The 27,561-nt window shown below is 36.9% G+C and overlaps 1 protein-coding gene across 2 annotated transcripts in view; it reads left to right on the forward strand.

Moving 5' to 3' along the window:
• Positions 1-21,421, forward strand: part of LOC131146616 (ABC transporter A family member 7-like) — a 34,772-nt gene extending 13,351 nt beyond the window's left edge. For both annotated transcript variants that reach the window (XM_058096318.1, XM_058096319.1), the window contains 8 exons: positions 12,640-13,007; positions 13,437-13,637; positions 13,879-13,988; positions 14,123-14,207; positions 14,613-14,741; positions 14,846-14,951; positions 15,114-15,202; positions 20,925-21,421. In XM_058096318.1, the coding sequence (XP_057952301.1) occupies positions 12,640-13,007; positions 13,437-13,637; positions 13,879-13,988; positions 14,123-14,207; positions 14,613-14,741; positions 14,846-14,951; positions 15,114-15,202; positions 20,925-21,224 (1,388 nt within the window). In that variant the 3' untranslated portion in view covers positions 21,225-21,421. The remainder of the gene's footprint in view (positions 1-12,639; positions 13,008-13,436; positions 13,638-13,878; positions 13,989-14,122; positions 14,208-14,612; positions 14,742-14,845; positions 14,952-15,113; positions 15,203-20,924) is intronic.
• The last annotated feature ends 6,140 nt before the right edge of the window (positions 21,422-27,561 follow it).

The raw sequence follows: 27,561 nt of genomic DNA on the forward strand, positions 1-27,561 counted from the left end.
GTAGTAGTTACTGACTCACTCAAAAAATGAGTAGCTCGGAAGCTATCCCAAGTATAGGAGTTCAGTCGTGTAATATTTAGCCCAAGGGCCAGATTGTCTCCTCAAGGAATGCAGTTTAATTCCAAATTTTACATAATTCCAATCATAAATTAATAAACAAAAGGGTCACTGAACATAGTTCAGATTCGGGTTTTTTTGGGATGTTTGAGATTCTTTTTTTTACAAATTAAAAGAACACGCAATTTAAATTCTAAATCCTAATGCGCATTAAATTCAACAACGAGAAACAAAAATCCTATGTTTAATAGCCAAGCAAGAATTGAATCCTACGTTGAACTTCAGACAAGGATTAAAGACGATAACTTTCCTACGTAGCCTGCGCGTGCACTTAAAAAAACTAAATCAAACACAAACTCGTAAGTAAACATGCAATCCTAACAACCTCAATCAACACAAAAGAAATAAACTTTAACCCAACCAAGAATGAAAATTTAACTCTTTGACAATTAACGATAACCGGAAACACCATAAAAGTTCGAACTTTAATTAAACTAAACATAAAGAGAACCCAACCAAATTTAAATTTTCTAGAAAGATTTAAAAAAAAATAAAAATAATAAACCACACTCGAACAACCAAACTTAAATAAAATAAGTATTTAAATTTCAACAATGAAACCTTAATTAAAAACGAAATTAAAATCAACAATATTAATAGCTTAAACAAAATCTTAAATTAAAAATAACTAAACTCAAATCCAAGTAAACATCAACTAAACAATTGAACTAACCATCAACCTTAAACAATTGAACTAAACTCAAATCCAAGTAAAACATTCAACAAGGTAAATTAAAATAAATTAAAACAACTAAATAAAAATGAGAGAGAGATGGGAGAGATGGGAGAAGAGCAAGAGTAAAGCTGGCCGTGGGGGTTTGATGCAGCAGCAGGTAGGGGGGAGAGCAGCAGCAGCAGCAGCCGTAGGCTCGGGTCCTTGGGTCTTTCAGCACAGCAGCAGCCAGCAGAGGGGGTCTCGGGTTTGGGCCTCTAGCAGCAGCTTGAAGGAAGAGCAGCAGCAGCAGTGGGAGGGGCAGGGGCTTTGGCTTTGTGGGCAGCAGCTGCACAGCTACACAGCAACAAGGAAGAATGGAAGAGCACAGCAGCCTCGGTTGCAAGTAGACTGACACAGCAGCAGCAGGAGGACAGCAATTGGGAAAGCCTTCTCGGGTTGGTGGGATTGAAACGGCAGCAGCAGGGACAGTGGCAAGGCCAAGAGAAGGGAGAGGGCTGAGAGAATAAGAAGGGAGAAGAGAAGAGAGAGGCGAGACAAAGAGTTAGAGAATGAGATAGAGAAGAGAGAAGGAAAGACAGAGAAGGAGGAAAGAGACAACGGAAGGGAAAGGAGAGGAAGAGAGCAGGCTTGGGGAGTGAGGCCGGCTACAAAAGAAGAAGGAAAAAAAATATATAAAGCCAGAGAGAGCCCCCAGCCCTACCCAGCGCACCAAACACCAAGCACCCGGCTGCATGGCTGGGTCAAATCAATATATATATATATATATTTTTTTTCTTTTCTTTTCTTGTTTCTTTTTTTTTTCTTTTTTTTTCCCAGCGAACATGCCCGAGTTTGACCATCCCGGAGCCCGTAACTTTCAAAGCTCAAAACACAAAAGTTGTTGAGCACTTTCTCAGCTTTCCACAGCATTTTGAACCACTTCGATCGGAGCTCGGGTGGGGGAATTATGCCCAAATTATGAAGTACTGTCGGCTTTAACGTCCATAATTTACCCTGCAATAAAATACCAAAAAATTTTTAGAAATTATTCAATAAAACCCAAATATTATAAATAGAGCACAATATTAAAATATTGAGAGTAATTAGGTATTTAATTAAAAATATACGCCTCAATGCATGAATTAAAATACCTAATTATGCAATTTAAGTGTGTAATCACACCTCCCAACTAATGTTTTGCTAGTCTCTAGAAAATAACATGAATGAATTCTAGGGCGGTACCCACAAATACTAACTCCAACAAACATGAAACGACTGCACATGCGACACAATCATACCAATTCACATACAGGAATATAACCAAATTTCACACAAGCTTATCATATACAATGCACGCAACTCCGAAGTAAGTCATTCATGCAAGTTTCATCGTTATATAGCCATTAAGAACAGTATGCTCACATGAAGTTAACCTGCGGTATAATTCAGAGTTAATGTAGTTATATAAATTCGAGTATAAACAGGCGAATTCTCGAGGTGTGTGTAATATGTATGACTCGTTACACCCAAGATGCCAGTGGACACTTACAGAACGGTCATTTTGACTCAGCCTAACTAGTATACTCTCAAAAACACTCAAAAAGGATAGGTTCACTCATCATATGTAAGGAGGAGTGTTGCGATCCAATATCCCACATATTGCAAGGAACAATTGCTAAATATATGGAGTAGACTAGTCTGAAAAGGATCTAGCCTATTTGTGAGGTGTCGGGTTCTTCACCTTAGCATCTTCTCACCTACTCGCCATATCCAACTAAAACCACCCTAGATCAACTTATTTACAAATTAGGCGTGAATACATCTGAGACATTAAGCAGTTGAAGAGTCTTCATATGTGGAGAACATGTGTCGTGTCCCTGACTTTTTGTGGTATTTATGTGGAGCAGGTATTAACCTTTCATTTCATGTGCATTTCTATTTTTCTTATTCTTTCTTCTGCTCATTTCTCAATTCTATCTTTTTATGGTCAATTAAGACAATCATTACACTTCTTTTATTGTCTTCATACCACAAATGGAAATTAAGCTCGAATAGTAGTCCATGAACTAAGTCTATCTCTAGGGGTGACTCAGCCTTCACATCTTGAGTAGGTTATGAGACTTAGGTTTCTATCTCCCCACTAAATGCCACCTCTAGGCTAGCAAGTAAAAAACAGAGACTAGTATACAAAGAATCATCTAGAAGAAAAGTGAACTGAGTTTCATGAACTTTGATTTGATGTTAACACTCAAAAGGATGATAAATAGTTCAAGGATACCTCACAAGGTGTCATAGTCGCCACGGGTGTTCTTTCAGTGCTCACAAGGAACCCTAAGTGCAATGAATCACGTGAATGTGTCTATTCAGCCTCATGAGATACCATGTAAATACAAGAGTTTATATAGCCAAATTAACACGAATGAACTACTAATCAACTTTCATGGAGTTACAAAGTCATATAAAGAGAAACTACCCATAAATGACTCGAGTGTGTAATTCTTAGGCTATATGTAAGTATGTGAAGGGTATAAGTCAGTGTTAATCATAACATAATCATCAATATATATTTCTTTTCTTTTCTTTTCTTGTTTCTTCTTTTTTTTTTTTCTTCTTTTTGTTTCCTAGCGAACATGCCCGAGTTTGATCGTCCTAGAGCCCGTAACTTTCAAAGCTCAAAACATGAAAGTTGTATAGCACTTTCTCGGCTTTCCACAACATTTTGAATCACTTCGATCGGAGCTTGGGTGGGGGAATTATGCCCAAATTATGAAATACCGTTGGCTTTAACGTCCATAATTTACCCTGCAATAAAATACCAAAAAAAATTCAGAAATTATTCAATAAAACCCAAATATTATAAATAGAGCACAATGCTAAAATATTGAGAGTAATTAGGTATTTAATTAAAAATATACGCCTCAATGCATGAATTAAAACACCTAATTACGCAATTTAAGCGTGTAATCAGTTATTGTGCCTCCTTTAACCAAGTTTGCATAAAAAATCTTAACTAGATTGGGAAAGACACCCTTAGCCTGATAGGTGACAAATTTCTTCCATCCTAATGCTCTAAATGTAGATAAAATTTTGGGACAATTTTCTTCAAAGAACTTATTATCTAAGACTTTACCGAAAATGGGTTCAGCTGAATGAATATGATCTTTGTAAAGTTTTTTTGCGTGAGGACTTATAAGCCATTTCTCGATGTTCTCGCTGTCATCTTTCCCAGAAGTGGATCCTTTGTATCCAGTGGTTTTCGTTCGTGGCATGATGGTTTGAAAGGTAAAACCCTAGAAAATCGTGAGGGAAAGGTGTAGGTGATGTTCTTCAAGATTTAATCGAAGGATTTTGAATGTAGAAGCACTTGGGTTCGAAGGAGAATGAGTGTAAGAGAGGAGAAAAAAAACAGAGTCAGGTGCTTGGGAAGTTGAAGGATTTGGGTTTCGCGCACTTTAGGTATTTAAATCGCCGTTAGTCAGTCGATTGAAATCGAGGTCAGTTGCGTGACAGTTAGCGTATTTGAATTTTTCCCCAGAAAGTAGTGAGTCAGTCGACTGTGGCTCAGAGGGTTAGTCGCCTGACTTTACTGATCCTGAAATACTAATAAAGTTAGAAAGGGATCAGTTGACTGTGCCTTATGGTTCAGTCATTTGACTTCACTTGCCTTTCAAATTCTACTTTACTATTCGTTCAATATCTTCTTTAAACAATTTCTCTGCTATGTAACAATCCTAGTTCTCTTCTTATAGATATAAATCTATCTTCTGGAAGAGGTTTGATAAAAATATCATCCCATTGGTCACTTGTATTCACAAGTAAGATGTCTTCTTTTTACACATGATCTCTTAAGAAGTGATGTCTTATGTCTATATGCTTGGTTCTTGAGTGTGATATGGGATTTTTGGAGATATTTATAGCGCTGGTATTATCACACTTTATATGTATAATATTCCAACTTGTAATCTTTTAATTGTTGCTTCATGTAGAGAGTTTGTGCACAACAGCTACGTGCTGCCATATATTTAGCTTCAGCAGTAGATAGGGCTACAGAATTTTGTTTCTTGGAGAACCAAGATACAAGAGATCTTCCTAAAAAGTGGCAAGTACCACTTGTGCTTTTTCTATCAATTTTACATCCTGCTTCAGCATCCAAATAGCTAATCATCTCAAAGCCAGTGTCCTTAGAATATTATAGACCCAAGTCAATAGTATCTATTAAATATCTTAAGATTCTTTTGACGACTATTTGGTGAGATTCCTTAGGGGTTGCCTGAAAACGAGCACACATGCATACAATAAATACAATGTCTGGTCTATTGGCTGTCAAATATAGTAGACTTCCTATCATTCCTCGGTAATATTTCATATCAATTGATTTTCCTTCTTCATCTTTATCAAGACTTATAGAAGTACTCATTGAGGTTCCTATAGGTTTGCTACTTTCCATATCAAACTTCTTAAGCATATCCTTTATATATTTTGATTGATTTATGAAGGTTCTATTTTTAGCTTGCTTAATTTGAAGTCTTAGGAAGTAAGTCAACTTTCCCATCATACTCATTTCAAATTCATCTTGCATACACTGTGCAAAGTCTTTACATGGATGTTTGTAGCACCAAAAATGATATCATCCACATAGATTTGAATGATAAGCATATCTTCATTTTTAGATTTGATAAACAATGTACTGTCCACTTTACCTCTAGAAAAGCCTTTATCCAATAGAAATCCACTCAACCTCTTATACCAAACATTAGGGGCTTGTTTTAGTCCGTATAGTGTTTTTGTTAATTTAAGCACATGATCAGGGTTATGAATATCCTCAAAACCTAGAGGTTGTGCCACATAGACTTCTTCATTTATAAATCCATTTAAGAATGCACTCTTCACATCCATTTGATAGAGTTTGAATTCTTTGTGAGATGCATAGGCTAGTAACATTCTTATGGCTTCCATTCTAGCTACGGGAGCAAAGGTCTCATCATAGTTTATTCCTTCTTCTTGATTATATCCTTGAGCTACAAGTCTAGTTTTATTACGTACTACTATACCGTTTTCATCCTTTTTATTCCTAAATACCCATTTGGTTCCAATTATTGAATGATAAGCAGGTTTAGGAACTAAATTCCATTCTTTATTTCTTTCAAATTGATTTAATTCTTCTTGCATAGCTACTATCCAGGAATCATCACTTAAGGCTTCTTCTATATTCTTGGGTTCTTCTTGAGATAGAAATACGAAATGATTACATAGATTTTTCAATAAGGATCTAGTGGACACACCACATGAAGGTTCACCAATGATTTGGTCTTTTGGGTGATTTATTACAAACTTCCATTCTTTAGGTAGTTCAGAATTTTCTATAGGTTCATCATTTGAGATTGATTCATTGCTCTCATCTTTGACTTCTTTAATTTCTAAGTCTACTAGTTTTTGTATTGTTTCAGCTTCCTCACTATCAATTGTTTTAGTAAAAGGATTTGCTACATCAAAGGATACATGTATTGATTCTATGATTGTGAGTGTTCTTTTATTGTAGATTTTGAATGCTTTACTATTTAATGCATACCCTAGGAAGATTCCTTTGTCTAATTTTGCATCAAATTTTCCTAAGTCTTCTTTATAATTCAATACAAAACACTTACATCCAAATACATGAAAATAAGATATGTCAGGCTGTCTTCTTTTCCATAGTTCATAGGGGGTCTTATCTAAGCTTGATCTGATGGAAACTCTATTTATCACATAACATGCGGTATTTACCGGTCCTAAAAATACTTAGGTAATTTATCCTCATTAAGCATGGTCCTAGCCATTTCTTGAAGAGATCTATTCTTCCTTTCAACAACTCTATTTTGTTGTGGAGTTCAAGGTGCTGAAAAATTGTGATTTATTCCATGTTCATTACAAAATTTGTCAACTTCTTTATTTTTAAATTCTCTTCCTTGATCACTTCTGATATTTAGAACTCCATACCCTTTTTCATTTTGGAGTCTTTTGCACAAGTTAATTAACATCTTGCAAGCTTTATCTTTGGAGGTTAAGAAGAATACCCAGGTAAACTTGGAGTAGTCATCAACAATGATGAAAGCATAGTGCTTTCCTCCTAGACTTTGTATTCTAGTAGGGTCAAATAAATCTAAGTGGATAAGTTCTAAGGGCCTACTAGTGGAGATGTGTTTCTTCTTTTTAAAACCAGTCTTAGTTTGCTTTCCAAGCTGGCAAGCATCACAAGTTTTGTCTTTTACGAACTTTGTGCTAGGTAGACCTTTAACTAATTTCTTTTTAGCTAATTTAGATAATAAGTCCATACTAGCGTCTCCTAGTCTTCTATGCCACAACCAACTAGTTTCATTCATGGCTGTTAAGCATGTGATTTCTTGAGATTTTATACTTTCAAAGTTTATACAATACACATTATCAACCCCTTTTGCAGTGAATAAAACATTATGCTTTTCTTGATTTTCAACTATGCATTTGTCTTGTTTAAAGATTATGTCAAAGTTTTTATCGCTTAATTGACTTAAACTAAGTAGGTTATGTTTTAGCCCATCTACTAGTAAAATATCATCAATGGTTAAGGAAAGTTCTTTACCTACTTTCCCGATACCAATGATTTTACCTTTGGCATTGTCGCCGAAGGTGACATATCAACCATTTTTTGCCTTAGTGTAGTAAATTTTGATTTATCTCCAGTCATGTGCCTTGAACACCCGTTGTCCAAGTACCATTTTTCTTTTGATGGAGTTGTCCTAAAGCATACCTACAAGAAGGGTTCATGGTGTTACCTTTTTGTACCCAAACCTTTTTAGGTCTTTTTATTTTAGGTTTATTTTCAGTTTTGACTCTCCATACTTTGTTGATTTTAACATTTTTCCTTTTAAATGGACATTCAAACTTTATATGACTCTTTTTCTTACACAAGAAGCAAGTAGTATGTTCATAAGCATTTGTGGTAGATGTACTTGCATAATATTTTGATTTTTTTACAAAGTATCCCATATAGAGATTCTTTTTCTTCTCGTTTTCAACTCCATTGTATCCAATTCCTTCTTTATCTAATGACATTCTTTGTGTTCCAACCAGCTTTTCAAAATTTTCTTTTCCTTTTGTGAAATTGTAGATGATTTTTTTTCTTTATCCTCAATTTTACTTTTAAGTTTACTCAATTCTAAATTTTTCTTACTTTCACCATTTACTTGCAACTTTACTAGGTCTTGAGACATCTCATTTATTTTATCCATGAGATCATCAATGTGTGAGTCCTTTTCTTTTTCAGCTGTTTTTGAAGTTTCAAGTTGATTTTTGAGTATTTCATTTTGTTCTTTCAAAGTTAAGTTTCTTTTGGTTACTCTTATGAACCTTTTATGCAAAGTAAATAGTTAAGCCTAAGTTTCTCTATATGAAAGCATGCTCTCACATGAGTCACTACATGATTCATCACTAGATTCTTTAGATGAACTAGTATAGGAATTTACCTCAACATCTTTAGCCATGAAGCAGAGGTTTGCCACATCTCGATCACTTGATTCGGTTTCTGATTCGCTTGAGCTTGTGTCATCCCACATGGTAGCTTTCATTGTCTTTGTCTTCTTCTTGTCTTTCTTGAGCTGTGGACAATCAGGTTTTATATGCCCAACCTTTTTGCAGTTATAACATGTAGGAGGTTCATTCTTGGTTTCCTTTTTGCTTGCTTCTCCTTTATCAGATTTTGAGCCTCTGAATTTTCGAGTAAATTTCTTATTTTTCTTGAAGAATTTTCCAAGTCTCCTAGTAATTAAGGCTATATCATCATCGTCTAATTTATTTTCTTCTTCTTCTTCTTCACTAGAGCTTTCTTTAGCAGCTTTAAGGGCTATTGATTTCTTAGGTTTGTTACTTTCTGAATTTCTTTCATTTATGACCATCTCATATGTAAGAAGTGATCCAATCAATTCATCAAGAGAAGTGTTTTTCAAGTTTCTTCCTTCTGTAATTGCTATGGCCTTAGGTTCCCAAATTGGTGGAAGTCCTGGATTTTCCAGATCATCTCATAAGTTGAGTAATTTTTCCCTAAGGCATTAAGGGACTTTATAATATGGGTGAATCTAGTTTACATACTATTAATGGTCTCATTAGGGTTCATCCTAAATGCTCCATACTCGCTAGTGAGCATATCGATTCTACTATCTCTTACATCAACAGTTCCTTCATAAGTTACTTCAAGTTTATCCCAAATTTCTTTGGCTGATTTGCATGCCATGACCCTATTGAATTCATTTACATCAAGGGCGCAATATAGTGCATTCATTGCACTTGAGTTAATTTGCAGCATATTTAAGTCATTATCTGTCATCTCTTTTTCTTCTTTTGGTATTTCTTTATTGTCTACGGTTTTGGTAGGGACAAGGTCACCATGTGTGACAACTTTCCAAGCTTTCCAATCCATCGTTTGCAGGTATATCCTCATTCGTTGTTTCCAAAAAGTGTAGTTAACACCGTAGAAGATGGGTGGTCTAGAAGAGGATTGACCCTCAGCAAAAGGAGATACACTTAGGTGTGCCATAGGGATCTTTATGTAGTTTCTAGTTTAAGATTTGCTACAACCCCACTCTGATACCAATTGAAAATTCAGGTGAACTCCCGAGAGGTGGGGTGAATTGGGTTTTTAAAATTTCTTTGCTTACTTTGTTTTTAAAAATTCCTTAGTTGAATTTTAATCTCAGCAATATATACTTTCAGCATTTTACCAATCACCACAATACTATTGATAATCAATTAAGTTTAACCAATATTCAATCTCAAGTTCAAATCTTTGACATTGACACTTAGCTGATTAAATTCCAAAAGTCAGATTAGGATAGTTTAAAAATAAAACTCAGATTTTATTGGCGGATTCCATAAAAGACCAAGAAGAAGCAAAAGAAGATTGAAGACATTAATTGTTCTTAAATTGTATATGTATTTAGTTTGTGGTCTGTAATAATTGCATGGCATGCATGATGTGATTGATAAGCTCAACATGACCATAGACAGACCCTAGGGACCAACATTTTTCACAGAAAACCTTTTCTAAAAATGCTAAAATTATTCAGGGTTTTCAAATAAATTTAGGGTTAAAACTGGGGCAAAAATAGAAGGTTGACCAACATTGGATTTTTTGGCTTAATTCAAAAACCTCGACCATAGGGAACCGGACAAGGACCATAGTTGACCTTAGGACACAAAATCTTTAATGGAAAAATCCCTCACTTAAAAACCATACTCATACATTTAAAGGGAAATTTTGTTAAGGTCAAAATCAGGGGCAAAATAGGAATTTCACTTGCTTCGGTCAACCGACCATCACAAGGTCATTTGACCTTGGTCGACCGAATTGAGAAGTTGACCAAAGTCAAAGCTTTGGTTGACTGAACCCTTGACGTTATAAATGCCTTGGTCAACTGAACCGCTCAGAAGTCAACATGTTGACTTCGCTTGGTTGACCGTTCTGAATTGAACGTATCGTCCTTGGTTGACCGAACCATAAAGTGTCTAACACCCCAACAACTTGGTCGACCAAATGTGTAGTTTAAATTAGCCTTGGTCGATCAAACCTCAGCCATGGTTGACCGAACGTACGAAGGGTTCAAAAATCGCTCTAAGACAGTCGACCATATCCATAGTTCAAAATTACCACGGTCGACCAAACTTGGCAAAGTGGTCGACCAAACCTTGAATATGGTTGACCAAACCTCTCGGGTTAGCGAAATTTTTACCGTGGTTAAACAGGGTTATTTTTCATTAAACTTAATTAAACATTTTCAAAAATACCCAATAAGTCCCCAATGGTTATATTTTTTGGAGTATTTATATATACCTCCCCATTTGCCTTGATTAGCAAGGATATTAATTTTTGATTAGCAAAAATTCTCTCCAAAATATTTTGTGCAATAATTTTATGCTCTTTGATTTTCAAGTATATTTGATTCTCTCTCATTATTCCTTTGCAAAAACATCTTAGAAAGAGAAAGCATATTATTTTCATCCTCTTCATTTGCAAACCCATTGTAACTTGAAGAGTGATTAATAAACATTCTTGTGGGCATTTTTTCATATATTTCAAAAGCCTATACTCTCTCATTCATATTTGTAAATCTTTTAGAGAGTAAGCTTAAGTTCTTTCCTTATTATTTCATTCATAGATATTGTTGGGAAGACTCTTCATTAGCTTGTGAATCTTTGCATCCTTATTGCAGGATTCAAAAGCTTGCTTTGAGTTTCTGATAAAACCATTTTTGCAAGCTTAAACCCTAATATCTACTGTGCTTGATACTTGAAAAATATTTTTGAAGATATTTGTTTAGGGTTTCAAAGATTCTTTGATAAATACATTTGGTAAAAATTTTAAATTGATATCAAATATTTTACTCTCACATACTCATATTCACATATTACTGAGAGTTAAAATATAGTTTACCCATTCTCACATCGAGCTTTTACTTCATATCATGCGTGAGTGCTTTTGTGCTTCAACTTGTACACATATGCTTTTGTAGAAGCGTTTTGTTTGTACGAAAAATTTTATATCTGTTGTATTCCCGATGGGTAGTCGGAAGAGGGAGACTAGCCCTGTGAATAGTCCCGAAATGCTCTGACTCGGTTAGGAGAGCACCGGATTGATTCAGACCCGGTTAAGAGAATTAGGTGCACCATCTTAGTAAGGTGTTGTAATAGGTGTCGCTCCACGCGTGAAGTGAGCAACTAGTGGAATCCTTGAGTTGCGGCTTAAGGCGGGGACGTAGACAAAATTGGCTGAGCCTCGATAACATATCTTGTATCATTCTCTTTTCCTGCACTATTTAATTTTTCATATTTATTTGTTTATATTTCAATTTCTGTGAATGCTTGGAAATACTCAGATTGCTTTAATTGTTTAAATATTTGCTCAGTTAATTACCAGTGTGATTGAGATTGCATAGAAAGACCCTAGGTTGTAAAATACTGCTGTTATCTGGTTTAACTTAGGCAAAAGTTTTTAAATTTCCAATTCACCCCCCTCTTGGGAATACACCAATTCCAACAACTTTAAATCTTTGATTTTGTAAAACTTAAATGAGACTTATTAAAAACATTTTACGGGGTTTTCAAAAAACATGTCTCTAAATCCATAATAATTCCTAAGAGCTTCAACCATTTATATTGAAATTTAATGAAGTACTTACATGAGACTTCTTAATATTCTAACTTTCTATAACACTAAGTCTTCATGCTTTTGCTTCCATTCTTTGAGTCTATCTTGACTTCTTTCTTCAAAGGACTTTTAGCTTCATTTGATCTTCTATCTTTGAATCCAAGCATTTAATGAACTGCATCAAGCATTTGAGATCTTGAACTTTTTATTAAGACCACTTGAATCCTGAAACATCATCACTTAACCACATATGTTAAGTTCCCTTGATTTGTTATCATCAAAATAAGATTCTTAAGCCTTATTAGGCCAACAATTTTTTTCTCAGTTTTATGCAATGAAAGTCATTTCTTGAAGAAAATTTAGGTTTCAGTCGGATGCCCCTTTGAACAACCTGTTTCTAAGTCCACAATGAAAGCATATCTTTATAATTTATCTACTTCTGCCCCAGTGCCAAAGAAAATGAAGTTTTGTCTTTGCTTGTTCTTCCCATTTAAAGAAAGGCACATGTGCGGCTGTTACTGATTGGAGCCACTTGTGCATTGTCTTTCTTTTAATTTTTTACGTCTTGGAATAAGTGATTTCTTGTTGATGATCTTTTGTTTTTTTTTTGTGTCGTAGATGTGTGTTTGTCTTCTACTTTGATTGTGTTTCTTTTTTCAGATGATTATATTCATTCTTGTGCTCATATTTATTTTTTATTTTTTTATTTTTGTAGGGGGTTGGATTATTGTTATGGAGTTTTATCCTGGCTTTGCCTTGTATCGTGGATTATATGAGTTTGCACAGTATTCATTCACAGGAAATTTTATGGGGACTCATGGGATGCATTGGGGAGATTTGGGTGATAGTAAGAATGGGATGAAAGAGATTCTGATAATCATGTTTGTGGAGTGGTTGGTGGTGCTTTTTGTTGCATACTATACAGATCAAGTTCTTTCACCAGGAAGTGGTGTTAGAAGGGGTCCTCTCTTTTTCTTGCAGAACTTTCGAAAGAAACCATTTTCATCTTTTAGAAAACCCAGTTTACAAAGGCATGGATCTAAAGTTCATGTTCATATGGAGAAAGCTGATGTGGCTGAAGAGGTAACTTTTCTTGTCCTTTTTAACTCCTGAAACTGATTTTTGGAAGGAATGTCAAGTTTATTACCATTCTATATCTGTATTCATAGTCTGGTTCACATGTACTTCTGATAATCCAGCAAGTGTTGTAATTTCAATCAGTTTGGAACATCTCCTAGGCTGAAATATTTTTATTCTAACCATAGTAATTGTCTTTATAACCCAAAATGGCAAATTAGGGAGGATGGTGGAACTGGCATTTCTTTGTTGAAGCAAATGTTTCAATTTGGGTAAAACTTATGAATTGAATGTTCCAATAATGTGAAAATATATCTTTTAAGATCTTTATTTGATGGTTCAGCTGTTTTATTCTTCTTAATTGCTTTGAGTTAACCTGTACTTGTGTTGCCATGAATGAGGCTCTTAGTTACATGTGCTCTTAAATTTTTCCAGAGGGAGAAAGTTGAACAGTTGCTACTTGAACCAGGCACAAGCCATTCCATCATTTGCGATGACCTCAAGAAGGTGTATCCAGGAAGGGATGGAAATCCCGAGAAGTTTGCAGTGAGAGGTTTGTCTCTTGCTTTGCCTCGAGGAGAGTGCTTTGGCATGCTTGGTCCTAATGGTGCAGGGAAAACCTCTTTCATTAACATGGTTAGTATGGAAAGATCTTTGTTTTTTTAATTACATACAAATTTGTAAAGGGGGATGTTGGATATATAGAATTTCGGTTGTACTTTCTCTCAGTTGATTATCTGTTTGGCTGTCTGTTTACACACTATTACTATTTTTTCTTAAAGTTAGAAACTAAAATGAGCCCTGGTATTTTCTACAATTATTCAGAGTTCAAATATATATATTGTTCCCATCATAGTCCAAATGTTTCTCTTGACAGATGATTGGGCTCATGAAGCCAACATCTGGAACAGCTTTCGTCCAGGGTCTCGACATACGAACTCATATGGATGGAATATACACCAGCATGGGGGTTTGTCCACAACATGAGTAAGATTGAATATTATTTTGTTCCAAGAAAGCAACTTTTATGGTTCTGTTTCCTGGTCTTCACTGGACATATATAAAATGTGCATGTATGTGTGTACTTGTATTTATTTATTTATTTCTTGGACAATTTGTAGCCTGCTCTGGGAGACCCTAACAGGAAGAGAGCACCTGCTATTTTATGGCAGACTTAAGAACCTTAAAGGAGCTGCCTTAATACAAGTAAGTCAATGACTTTTCTTTAAAATTGTCATGTCAGATTTCTTCTTGAAAGATTTTGAATTTTTAGAAGTTAGCATGCTGCCCTGTATAGACTTCCGCCTATATTAATAAAGAAAGAGTTTCGTTCTATTTTTTTCATTTTTAGTTCCATTGGAAGCTCACACTGGACTTATTAGGCTACAATGTGGAAGGCAGTCCACTCTCATCCCTAAACCCCCGCCCCACCAAGGATTTGAACCTGGGACCTCCAACATAGAAGTTCCAGGGTTAACAGAATGTTCCCTAGGAGACAAAGAAGATGTTATTTTAGTATAATGAAATGGTCACCAGGGCATCAATTAGCCGGTCATCGTTGGTCAAACAAGTTTTGCTATTCTTTTTTCATTTTTAATTCTGTTGATGCAGGCAGTGGAAGAATCTCTTAGAAGTGTTAATCTATTTCATGGAGGAGTTGGTGACAAGAAAGCTGGCAAATACAGCGGAGGCATGAAGAGGAGGCTTAGTGTTGCTATTTCGCTGATTGGAGATCCCAAAGTATGTTATAGACTCTCTACCATCTAAAGTTCCGTGCAGGATTTCTTAGATATTGACATCTCTACTCAAGCTGTACATGACATAATTCTTGAAAATTTTGCAAGGTTGTCTATATGGATGAGCCAAGCACTGGATTGGACCCAGCTTCACGAAATAATTTGTGGAATGTTGTCAAGCGTGCAAAGCAAGACCGTGCAATTATTCTTACCAGTACTGTCTCTCTCTCTCTCTCTCTCTCATGTGTGTCTTGATTCGCACATCATCTAATTTCGGCTCTGCACTGGATCTCCATGGATGAACGTCATACTGGGATTAATTTTTTTTCTCTTCATTCTAAACATCTCTGACAAAGCTTGGTTGAATGATTTTCAGCACATTCGATGGAAGAGGCAGAGGTTCTGTGTGATCGATTAGGAATTTTTGTTGATGGAAGCTTGCAGTGCATAGGAAATCCAAAAGAGGTAAATTTGATGTGCTTGTGATTGAGTTCCTATACACATTCTGCATGAACTCCATACGGATTGTACATGATGATTTTATACTTCATGAATTGAACTGCTTTCTGCCTGTGGATAATCTGAACAAGGATTTGGAGGAGATCCCTGTTTTGCATTTTCTATTTAGTGCAAAGGTGCATCACCATATTGTTCGTATGCATTACAGTTTTGATCTGCACTAGAATTCAATTGAGTCTTCTGCGGCTATATCCTCCATTAAATCCTGAGCAATTGTGTTTTCCCCACCATATAGGCAATGTTCATTTTGAGCTTTTTTCTCTCTCTCCTTTGGTGCTGTGTACTCGTGTAAACTCTTCTCTCCATATGTTTGTCTGCATTCTACATGGAGAAAACCTTTTAAATTACTTTTCCCACTTTGTCTTACATAGTATCACCTCCTACTTATCTCATGTGCATTCATCATCCAAGATTTTTTGAAAATAGAAAATAAGATAATTTTATGGAGTTCAAGTTGCCTGATTTGTCATGTATGGATTTGTAACCCAGGAGTATTTGTTGTGCAAATCAATGCGCAACGTGCAGAAACTGATCATACAATGCAACAACCAACGATGAATAATATGGAAACATAATCACACAGATTATATGAAAATAATAAAACAATGACACAAAGGATTAACATGGTTCGGCAATGCTTACGTCCACGGGAGCATAAAACTGAAATTCTCACTATCTTGTCAAACAAGGGTTACAACAATTATATATATGCTAACCCTCTTCAACCCTTGGAGGTTTTCCCTTCGAACTCCAAACCTATTCAACTTTCCAATTCAAAATTCAAAAAATAGCGCTGAACAAAACCGTCGACAGTTTCAGTCAAACCATCTGAAACCGTCAACGGTTTCTTACTAAAATTGAAACTGTTGACGATTTCAAACAAAATGTCAATGGTTTCTTTTTGAGACCAAACCGTCGATGATCTCTGCCAAACCGTCAACAGTTTCTTCCTGAGGCTAACACTATTGATGCAACTCTGCAAACCATCGACGGTTTCTTCTGAAAATTAGCCTTTCAGTTTTTTCAAACCATGTTTTTTTTGTACATGTGTTCCACTCAATATATGAGCCACATATTACAACAAACTCTACCTTGGCAAATATACACCTCTTAGGAGAAAAAAAAAAAACATAACCCGTAACTCCACATGGGACAATAGGTTGGGACGCCTCTCGTCTAACATCTGGAGACGTTGATCAAGTTTAAGCAATGCTTCAACTTATTCATGGTAACGGACTTTGTCAACATGTTTGCTGCATTCTCAAAAGTGTGAACTTTCTCAAGCAAGAATTCACCAGAAGAAACCAATTCCCGGATCCTGTGAAATCTCACATCTATGTGCTTGGTCTTTGCATGATACACTTGGTTTTTCGCCAAATAAATGACACTCTGACTATCACAACACAGCTAAATTCCACCTTACTGAATACCCAACTCCTTGACCAATCTTGTAAGCCACAATGCTTCCTTGGCAGCTTCGACCACTGGCATATACTCCAAATCAATTGTAGATGATACAACTAGAGACCCATGAACCTCCAATAAATAGGCCTTCCCACAAGGGTGAACACATACCCTATTGTAGAACTCCTTGCCATCTAAGTTCCCTGCATAGTCTACATCCACATATCTCACAACTGTAGGATCACTTTGTTGCCTGCTAAACATGATGCCATAGTTTGTAGTACCCCTCAAGTATTTGAAAATCCACTTGACTGCATCCCAATGCTGTTGACCCGGATTTGAAAGAAACTTGCTCACCACAATGACAACTTGTGCCAGATCTGATCTTGTACATACCATAGCATACATCAAGCACCCCACTGCACTGGCATATGGGACCTTTGACATGTCACGAACATCATCATTCATCTTTGGGCATTGGGCAGTAGACAATCTAAAATGATTCGCTAACGGTGTACTCACTAGTTTTGCATTATACATGTTAAATCTCTCCAACTCTCTCTCAACATAGCTACCCTGAGATAGCCACAATCTCCTTGCAGCTCTGTCCCTGCGAATCTCCATCCCAAGAATCTTCTTGGCCGCTCCCAAATCCTGCATGTTAAACTCTTTGCTCAACAGAGTTTTCAACTGATTAACCTCAGTCATACTTTTCGCAGCAATTAACATGTCATCCACATAAAGCAATAGAAAAATAAGGGAACCATCATCAAGACTCTTCGCATAAACGCAGCAATCATAATCACATCTCCTGTAGCCAATCTGGATCATGTAGGAGTCAAAACATTTGTACCACTGCCTTGGAGACTGCTTCCGCCCTTAAAGTGATTTCCTCAGTTTACAGACCAAGTGCTCCTGTCCAGGTTGACTAAAACCTTTTGGCTATATCATGTAAATCAGCTCCTCCAAATCACCATGGAGAAACGCTATCTTTACGTCCATCTGCTCCAAATGCATATCGAAATGTGCAACCAATGCCAACACTACCCTGATGGAAGTCTGTCTGACCACAAGGGAGAAGATCTCATCATAATAAACCCCTTACCTCTGTGAGTAACCCTTTGCTACTAACCGAGCCTTGAACTTCTCTCCTTCTTTTTCTAATACCGCTTCTTTCTTCTTATACTTCCATTTGCATCCTATCGCTCTCTTCCTTTTGGAAGTTTCACCAACTCTCACGTCTGGTTTTTATGCAGTGACTCCATCTTCTCCACCATAGCACCCATCCATCTACTTTTCTCTTGGCTGTGCATTACCTCTTGAAAAGTAGTAGGATCCTTACTACTAGTAATAAGGGCATAAGAAACTAGATCATCAAATTTATACTTAGGGGGTGGCTTGATAGTGCATCCGGGTCTGTGTATAGCTATACTATTATGCTGCTGGTCCCCTGAGCTAGAACTCCCTGCATCTTGAACATTTTCATCTCTGTCCCGAGTCTCTAACTCCACTTGTACTGCATGCTCATTGCTGCTACAGTTTTCTGGCACCTGTTTCTTTTTTTCTTTTTCTTTTTTCTTCTTCTTCTTCTTCCTGAGTACGCTGCAACATGACTTTCTCATCAAAAACCACGTCTCTACTGATCACCACCTTGTTTGCCTTTGGATCCCGCAGTTTGAACCCTTTCACACCTTTCCGATACCTCAAAAAGATATATTGTCTAGACTTTGCATCAAACTTCGATCTCTCCTCACTAGAAACGTGCACATAGGTTGGACATCCAAACACTCTTAAACTAGAGTAGTCTGTCGCGCTACTTGTCCACACATCCTTTGCAACTTTCCCATCTAGTGATTCCCTTGATGATCGGTTAATCAAGAAACACGTCATATTTACTGCCTCTGCCCATAAGTTCTTTGTAAGTTTTGCATTCAATTTGAGACACCGAGCTCTTTCAGCTATAATTGTGTTCATCCTTTCTACCACACCATTATGTTGTGACGTCTTGCATATTGTGAAGTGTCTCCTTATGTCATGCTGCTCGCATAAGTCCATGACCTTGAATCAGTGTACTCAGTTCCATTGTTAGACCTGAGACATTTAATCTTCCTCTCGGTATGGTTTTCCACTTCAGCTTTCCACAATTTGAACTTGTCAAACGTCTCTGGCTTGTGACACATGAAGTACACCTGGACCTTTGGTGAGTAATCATCGATAAAACTCACGAAGTACATATGTCCTCCCGGTGATGCTACCCTTACTGGCCCCCAAATATCTAAATGAATGTAGTCAAGAATCCCCTCTATCTTGTGTGTGGTTGTCTTGAATTGCATCCTATTCTGTTTCCTAAGAACACAATACCTGCAAAAATTCAGTCTGCATGTTTTGACACCCTTCAAAAGATTTCTCTTATGAAACTCTATCATCCCACGCTCACTCATATGCTCTAACCGCATATGCCACAAGACAGTATTATCTGACTAAGACTCAGCAGATACAGCTCCACCTACAATTGTGGTACCTAGCAGTGCATAGATATTTCCTGTTAATTTTTGTCCCTTCATCACCGTTAAAACTCCTTTACACACCTTCATTACCCCACTTTCAGACTTGTAACTAAACCTGTTACAATCCAAAGTGCCTAATGAAATAAAATTCTTCCGTAGATCCAGTATATGCCTACCATCACATGATGTTCTCACAACACCATCAAACATTTTAATTCTGATATTTCCTATTCCAAAATTTTTGCACGAAGCATAATTTCCCATCAGAATGGAACCATAATTTACTGATCTGTAGGTACTGAACCAATCTTTATTTGGTGTCATGTGATAAGAGCATGCCAAATCTAGGATTCAAGAATTTGTAAGACGATCTAAATCCGATGAAGCATAAAGCATATTACCATAACCGCTCTCTAAGTTTTCTTCTTCCACTACATTTACAAATTTTGATGAACCCTTTTGATTTTCTACATTCCCCTTCTTCTTCTTTGGACAATATGGTTTTATGTGCCCCTTTTTTCCGCATTTAAAACACCATATATCTTTTTTCTTGCTAGACTGGGACTGAGATTTATTATTACTCGATTCGCTCTGGAATTTGCTTTTTTCAACGTTCCCGGTTATCCTTCACCACAAGCTCTCCACCTTGTGAAATCTCATCGCTGGTTTTCTTCATCTGATGAAAACCTAACAGAGCGCTTGTGATCTCCTCCAAATTTAGGGTTTATTTTTCCTACGTCAGAGTTGTAACCAAAATTTCATATGTATGTGACACAGGTAGGGAATTCAGTAGCATCAACGCCTTGTCTTCTATCTTGAACTTCACATCAACTCGCATCAAATCACTGATGATCTGATTGAATACGTTGATGTGTTGGTTCAAATTCGAACCCTCTGACGTCTTAAGCCAATACAGTTTTTGCTTAAGATACAACTTATTCTTCAATGACTTGGATATACACCGACTTTTTAGTTTTTGCCAAACTGCCACCGGTGATTCCTCATCCATGGCATGATACATCACATCATTAGTCAAACAAAGTCTGATAGTCGCTATGGTCTTCGCTTCCAATTCCTTTCAACTTGTTTTGTCCATATCTTCCGGTTTCCTTCCATACAACTCCTTGACCATATCCTGCTGCACTAACAGATTCTTAACTCTCATTTGCCATAGTCTAAAATTTCCCAATTCGTCGAACTTTGCAGAATAAATCCCAACCATTGCAACCAATTGCTCTGATACCAATTTGTTGTGTAAATTAATGCGTAGCATGCGGAAACCGATTAGACAATGCAGCAACTAACGATGAATAATACGGAAACACAATCACACAGTGATATATGAAAACAATAAAACAATGACACAAAAGATTAACGTGGTTTGGCAATGCTTACATCCACGGGAACATACGACTAAAATTTTCACTATCTTATCAAACAAAAGGGTTACGACAATTATATATATGCTAACCCTCTTCAACTCCGGAGGTTTTTTCCTCGAAATCCCAACATATTCAACTTCCCAATTCAAAATTTAAAAAACAGTGCCGAGCAAAACCATCTACGCATATATAAGCCACATATTGTAACAGTACCACACGTATTGTTAAGTGTATTAATGTTTGAATTAATCTTATGGTGTCAGCTATTTCCATTGCTGGGTTCTTAGTGCTGACAACCTATGGGATTTCATCAAGAAGTATTTATGTGCAATTTTTTGGATTCATAATATTCAATTCTCTTGTGGTAAATGACAGCTGAAGGCTAGATATGGAGGCTCGTATGTGTTCACGATGACGACATCTTCAAATCATGAGGAAGAAGTGGACAAATTGGTGCGGCATCTCTCACCAAATGCTAACAGGATATACCAAATATCTGGAACCCAGAAGTTTGAGCTCCCAAAGCATGAAGTCAGGATTGCAGACGTTTTCCAAGCTGTTGAGAATGCGAAGAGCAGGTTCACAGTTCAAGCATGGGGTCTGGCTGACACAACTTTGGAGGATGTTTTCATCAAGGTTGCACGTGGGGCCCAGGCATTCAATGTTCTCTCATGATCATCAGCTACTACCGCTTAATCCTGTACTTTATTTCTTTGTTTATTTATTTACGTTTCTTTATCTAGGTGTTTTTTAAGTTTAAAGTTTGTTGTTTTGTATAATGTCAGTATTATTGTAAAGAATATTAAATCAATTTGATCTGTTGTATTCAACACTCCTTATAGAAGATAGTAGAAGGGAAATATTGCAGTTTATGTTCTTATACCTCGAAATTGTATCTATATATATATATATATATATATATATGCAGTATTAAGACTCGCTTATTTTCAAACGATGTGAAACGAGAAAAGGAAAATCAAATGTTATTGAAAACACAGTTTATCATCTTCTGGGACATCTAGCACGCTAGGCGAAATGCATGAAGAAATAAACTGGGCTGTGAAAACAGCAAAATTGCAAAACTAGCGGTTGGCACTTGCCATGCTGGAAATTTGTCGAGTTTCTTTCTTCTGTAGTCATTTCTCTGCATGTTTCCTGCCTAAAACCATTAAATGCTTCTGATGAAGTTTGCATTTACAAGAAACTTGTTGAAATATGTGGTTAATATATTGAGTGGGGCACATGTACAAAGAAAACATAGTAGAAAAACAAAGAAGCTGATTTGCAGAAGACATCGTCGACAGATTGTTGAGAATTCCACTTGTGAGTTTGTTTCACATTGGAAAAATTGAGTGGATGATGGGTGTTTATATATATGGTTAGACTCAAAATTCAATAGACTTAAGTTTTTGAGTTAAGTTGGTGCTCACGCATGTGTATCAAACCTATCCATAGGTTCATCCAGTGCTAACAAGTGGTATCAGAGCCGATGGTTCGTAACTTTGGGTGAGCGACATTATAAAAAAAGTTGAGATGTGAAACTAATTCTTTTAATGTGCTAGCAATTGGAGGACCAGTGTGTGATCGAGGGCAATAAGGATCATCTAGGCTTGAAAGATGGATTCGAATACGGTCAAGGTTTGGGAAGTAGGATTGGTTCGTATGCACGTGCAATGCAATCCAAGGCACGTAAGACGCAGTGGTAAAGCCTACTTGAACAACTGTTGGAGAATTGAGCCCCATGAGGGAGGCAGATTATGTTCAAGGTGAGCAATTGGAACTCACAAGTGAAGGAGAGATTGTTAAAAATTTCACTTGTGAGTTTGTCGCACATTGGAAAAATTGAGTGGATGATGAGTGCCTATATACATGGTTGGGCCCAAGACCCAATAGGCTTAAACTTTTGGCTCAAGTTGGTGCTCACCCATGTGTATCAAGCCTATCCATAGGCTCCTCCGATGCTAACAAAACTCATAAGAGTTTTCAATGTTCATTAAGATCTCATATTTTCACACTGGCTTGTGGAACAGAAAAATAGTTAAGTTAGTCATTCTTTCGGGGAGTATTTGCAACCAATGGTTCTACCAAAATACTAATGTTTGGATCCACTAAAGAACAAGACTTTACATAATTTGGGGACAACACCAAATCGTAACTCTTGCTCGTATGGATCAAGTGCAATGCAACATTTGACAATAAATGAATTCAATTCATAAGTGGAGGAATCGATTTCAAATCGTAAGTAGAGGAATTGTTTCTTATAATTCTTTCGAACTAGGTAATTATCACCATTTTGGAGGAGTAACTGCCCATGCATCCACCATCTCACATCTCATCCAAAAATAAGTGGGAAAATGTGTTGAAAGCATGTGAATGTTGCACTGTTGCTGCATGCCAAGCTAAAGGCAGTTTGCTTGTGCTGGTACCAAAAATGCTTTCTCACTAGGACATGCACGGCTCCAACATATTTCACCATTGCCAAGGACCAAGAGATGGAAAACGTTGGGTAATGCTTGGGAACCATTCAGGACACACTTCATTCCTACATGCATATTTCTACAACTTATAACTGCCCTTAACCCCCTTGATGGCCTTATAATCATCTGCTTCCCTATTATTGTCTTCTGTTCATGAACTACACGTCTAGATTCATTTTTTTGGCCAATACATGGAAGTCTATACAATTTCCTCTCTGTACACCTTCCACTCTCACTTTCGACAATAGTTTTCCTTGTTTCCACCCTTGCTAAATGATCCAGACTTTAGTTACTGGATAAATGGATCAATATGATGAACTTGCTTGGGCTAGCATATTGATTACTCACGATATCCATCTTGAGCCTGTGATTGAATCCTCAAAAAACAAATGTGGAATTGAGCTTTACAATCCACATGCACTGCCATTTATGGAAATTTGGCGGCCTTATAGAGTCCATTTTGTACCTCATCTATTGAGACTTGAGATGCATATGAGATAATAGAGTTGGTGATGAGTAAAATAATATCAGCTGTAAGAAGAAGAAAAGGTACCTTGGTATATATAACTCAAGATGATAAAGTTGGGCTAATAAATAAACATCATAATCCTTGAGTAAAGGGAAAGAATAACAGAGACTAACTCTTGTATCTCCTTTTGAATTAAATGCACTTGATATTTGCTGTGTTTTTGTGGCTCAAATATTTGAGTGGATGACTTACACAAAGGAGAAGAACATAGTTGAATCAGTGTTCTGGGGAAACCATCAACGGTTTGCGCAATGTTGTTAATGGTTTGGTTGAAAGTTCAAAATGTTACTCTCGGTATCTTTCCATCGAAGGAACCATCAATGGTTGTCTGAATATTGCTGAGACGATTTGCTTTTGGTATCTTAAACCATCGACGGTTTGCTTGAAACCGTCGACGGTTTTGTTCTGGGTAGCGACGCTGATTTCAAATTTTGCATGTGTATGTTAAGTTGGTTGGGTGTTTGGTGGGAAAGCCTCCGTGGTGTTTATATATATCTGTTTGGGTGTATTTGCATTGTAAGAAACACAAGAAGTGTCTTTTGACACAAGATAGTGATATTCTTTTCTGAGTGCTCCCATGGATGTAGGCATTGCCGAACCATGTAAATTCCGTATGTTGTTCTTACTTTCATTCTATGGTTGTGGTTGTGTTCTATATTTTGCACTTTACTGATTGTTGTGTTAGACTTCTACTATGCAAATTTGTGTGTTTTATACAACAAATTGGTATCAGAGTTATTGTTGTTATGGCATTGGATACTTTATCTGTGAAATTTAACGTTGTCAAATTTGATGGAACCTGAACTTTGGTTTATGACAGAGAAGGGTGAAGGATTTGCTTGTACAACAAGGGATGGTAAAGGTCTTACATGGTGTTCAACCGGATGACATGGATGAGGCTAATTAGAAGGAATTAGAGATAAAGACGGTGTCCACTATCAGATTATGTCTAGCGAATGACGAGATGTATAGCATCATGGAAGAGGATTCTCTTATGACTATTTGGCAAAATCTTGAAAGTCGGTACATGCCTAAATCTCTCACTAATAAACTTTTTCTTAAGAAAAGACTATATTGGATTAAGATGGTGGATGGTTAGGATTTGAACCAACACATCAACGCATTTAATCTAATCATAAGTGATTTAATGCGGGTTGCTGTAAGATTCGAAGAAGATGATAAGGCGTTGATGCCACTGAATTTCTTACCGTCAACTCACATGTATGAAAACCTGGTTACAACTCTTACTTGGGGTAAAGAGATCTCAAATTTGGAAGAGGTGACAAGTGCGTTGTTGGGGTTTCATCAAAGAATGAAAATCTGCAATGATACCCCACACGGGGAATGGCTTGTGGTGAAAGGTGACCATGATCATGGGAGAGGAAAATTCATAAATGGATCGTGTCAAAAATCCTGATCTCAATTCAAGAAGAAAAAAGAAATTTGGTGTTATAAGTGTGGTAAAAAGGGGCATATTAAAATGGAGTGTCCTAATTGGAAGAAAAGGAATGCTGAAAAACAAGAAGGGACTTCAAAATCAGAAAATGTAGTTCAAGAAGGAAATTTAGATTGCAGTGATGGTGATATACTTTTAGTTACATTGGGGTTGGATTGCCTTACGTACTCTTGGATTCTTGACTCGGTATGTTCTTACCACATGACTCCAAACAAGGAGTGGTTCAACACTGATGGGTTGGTTAATTCAGGTTTAGTACTTATGGGCAGTGACGTGTCATGTAAAATCATTAGGATAGGAAATATTAAAATCAAAATGTTTAATGGTGCTATAAGGACACTACGCGATGTAAGACATATTCCGGACCTACGAAAGAGTCTAATTTCATTAGGCACTTTGAGTTGTAATAGATTTAGTCACAAGTCCAAAAGTGGAGCTATGAAAGTATGCAAAATCAATCTAATGGTGATGAAAGTGTTAAAGTTAGATGAAAATATTTATTCACTGGTGGGGACTACGGTTGTAGGTGGAGTTGCAGCTGTAGATATTGAATGTGATGAACTCGTTTTGTGGCATATGCAGTTAGGGCATATGGGTGAGCATGGTATGAAAGAACTTCACAAAATGAAGCTTTTGAAGGGTATGAAAACATGCATGTTGAACATCTGCAAGTTTTGTGTTCTCGGGAAACAAAGCAGGGTGCAGTTCAAATCAGCTATACATAAGATGGAAGGTATTCTTGATTACATACATTTTGATGTTTGGGGGCCGGTTAGAGTACTCATGGAAGGTTTGGGTATACTTTATGCGGCACAAGTCAAATACGTTTTCTAGGTTTAAGTTTGGAAAACTGAAGTGGAAAACCAAACCGAAGGGAGAATTAAATGCCTCAGGCCAGACAATGGAACTGAGTACGTTGATTTTAGGTTCATGAAGTTCTGTGTGTAGCAGGGCATTATGAGACATTTCACTATTCGCCAGACACCTCAGCAAAATGGTGTGGCTGAAAGGATGAATCGAACTCTAGCTGAGAGAGCTTGGTTTCTCAGGCTTAATGTAGGGCTAGCGAAGAACTTCTGGGTAGAGGCAATTAGTATGGTTTTTTTCTTGGTAAATCAATCACCAAGGGCATCACTAAAAGGGAAAGTGGAAAAAGAGGTTTGGACAGGAAATGCAGTAGACTATTTCAAATTGAAGGTATTCGGTTGTCCAACCTATGTCCATGTGTCTAGTGAGGAGAGATATAAGCTTGACGCAAAGTCTAGATGCTGCATCTTTTTGGGGTATCAAAAGGGTGTGAAAGGGTTCAAACTATGAGATCTAATGGAAAATAAGGTGGTGATTAGTAGGGGTATAGTCCTCGATGAGAAAGCTATGGTGAAGCATATTCAAGTTGATGATGATGCGAAACAGGAGCTAAAAAATTGGAGCAGGGATGAACATGTTGTGCAGGTGGAGTTAGAAACTTAGGGCAATGATCTTGGTCCCCCGATTGCAGGGAGTTCTAGCTCAGGAAACCAGCAAGTCGACAATGTTCCTTTATGGAGATCCAGATGCACTATCCGACCACCACCAAGGTATGGATTTGACGATTTGATATCTTATGCCTTCATTACAAGTTGCAATGATCCAATTACTTTTCAAGAGGTAGTGCGCAACCAGGAGAAAAGTAAGTGGATGGATGCAATGATTGAGGAAATGGAGTCGTTGTGTAAGAATCCGACTTGGGATTTTGTAGAGCTTCCAAATGGGAGGAGGGTGATAGGCTACAAATGGGTATATAGGAAGAAAGAAACAATTTCAGAATAGGAAGGAGAGAAATTCAACGCATGGTTAGTGGCAAAAGGGTATTCACAAAAGAAAAGAGTAGATTATGACAAGATCTTCTCACCTGTGGTCTGACACACTTCCATCAAGGTGGTGTTGGGATTTGTAGCTCATTATGATATACATTTGGAACAAATGGATGTGAAGACGACATTTTCCATTGTGACTTAGAGGAGTAGATCTATATGGTACAAGCAGAGGGATTCAATCAACCCAGGTAAGATCACTTAGTTTGTAAATTGAAGAAGTCTCTGTATGGGCTGCAACAGTCTCCGAGGCAATGGTAAAAACGATTTGATTCCTATATGATCCAGATAGGCTACAGGAGGTATGAATACAATTGTTGCGTATATGTGAAGAAGCTTGATAATGGTTCTCTCATTTTCTTATTGTTGTATGTCAATGACATGATAATACTTGCAAAAGATTTAATTGAGGTAAAACACTTTAAGGATCTATTGCATAAAGAGTTTGACATTAAGGATCTTGGTCCAGCCAAAAAGATACTTGGTATGGAGATTCCTCGAGAAAAAACTGCAGAGAGGTTGCGGTTATCTCAGGGTGGTTACAAAAAAAATAAAAAAAGATTATTAGTGATGGTTTAAAATTAGTCACCATATCTGCGGCGACAAATACTTATTAGTGACGAATTATACAAACCGTCACTAATAGTCAAGTATTAGTGATGAAAAAAAATCATCACTAAAAGTCTAAGACCATCAC

Source organism: Malania oleifera, chromosome 13 (genome assembly GCF_029873635.1).
Source record: "Malania oleifera isolate guangnan ecotype guangnan chromosome 13, ASM2987363v1, whole genome shotgun sequence".
Taxonomy (NCBI): Eukaryota; Viridiplantae; Streptophyta; class Magnoliopsida; order Santalales; family Ximeniaceae; genus Malania; species Malania oleifera.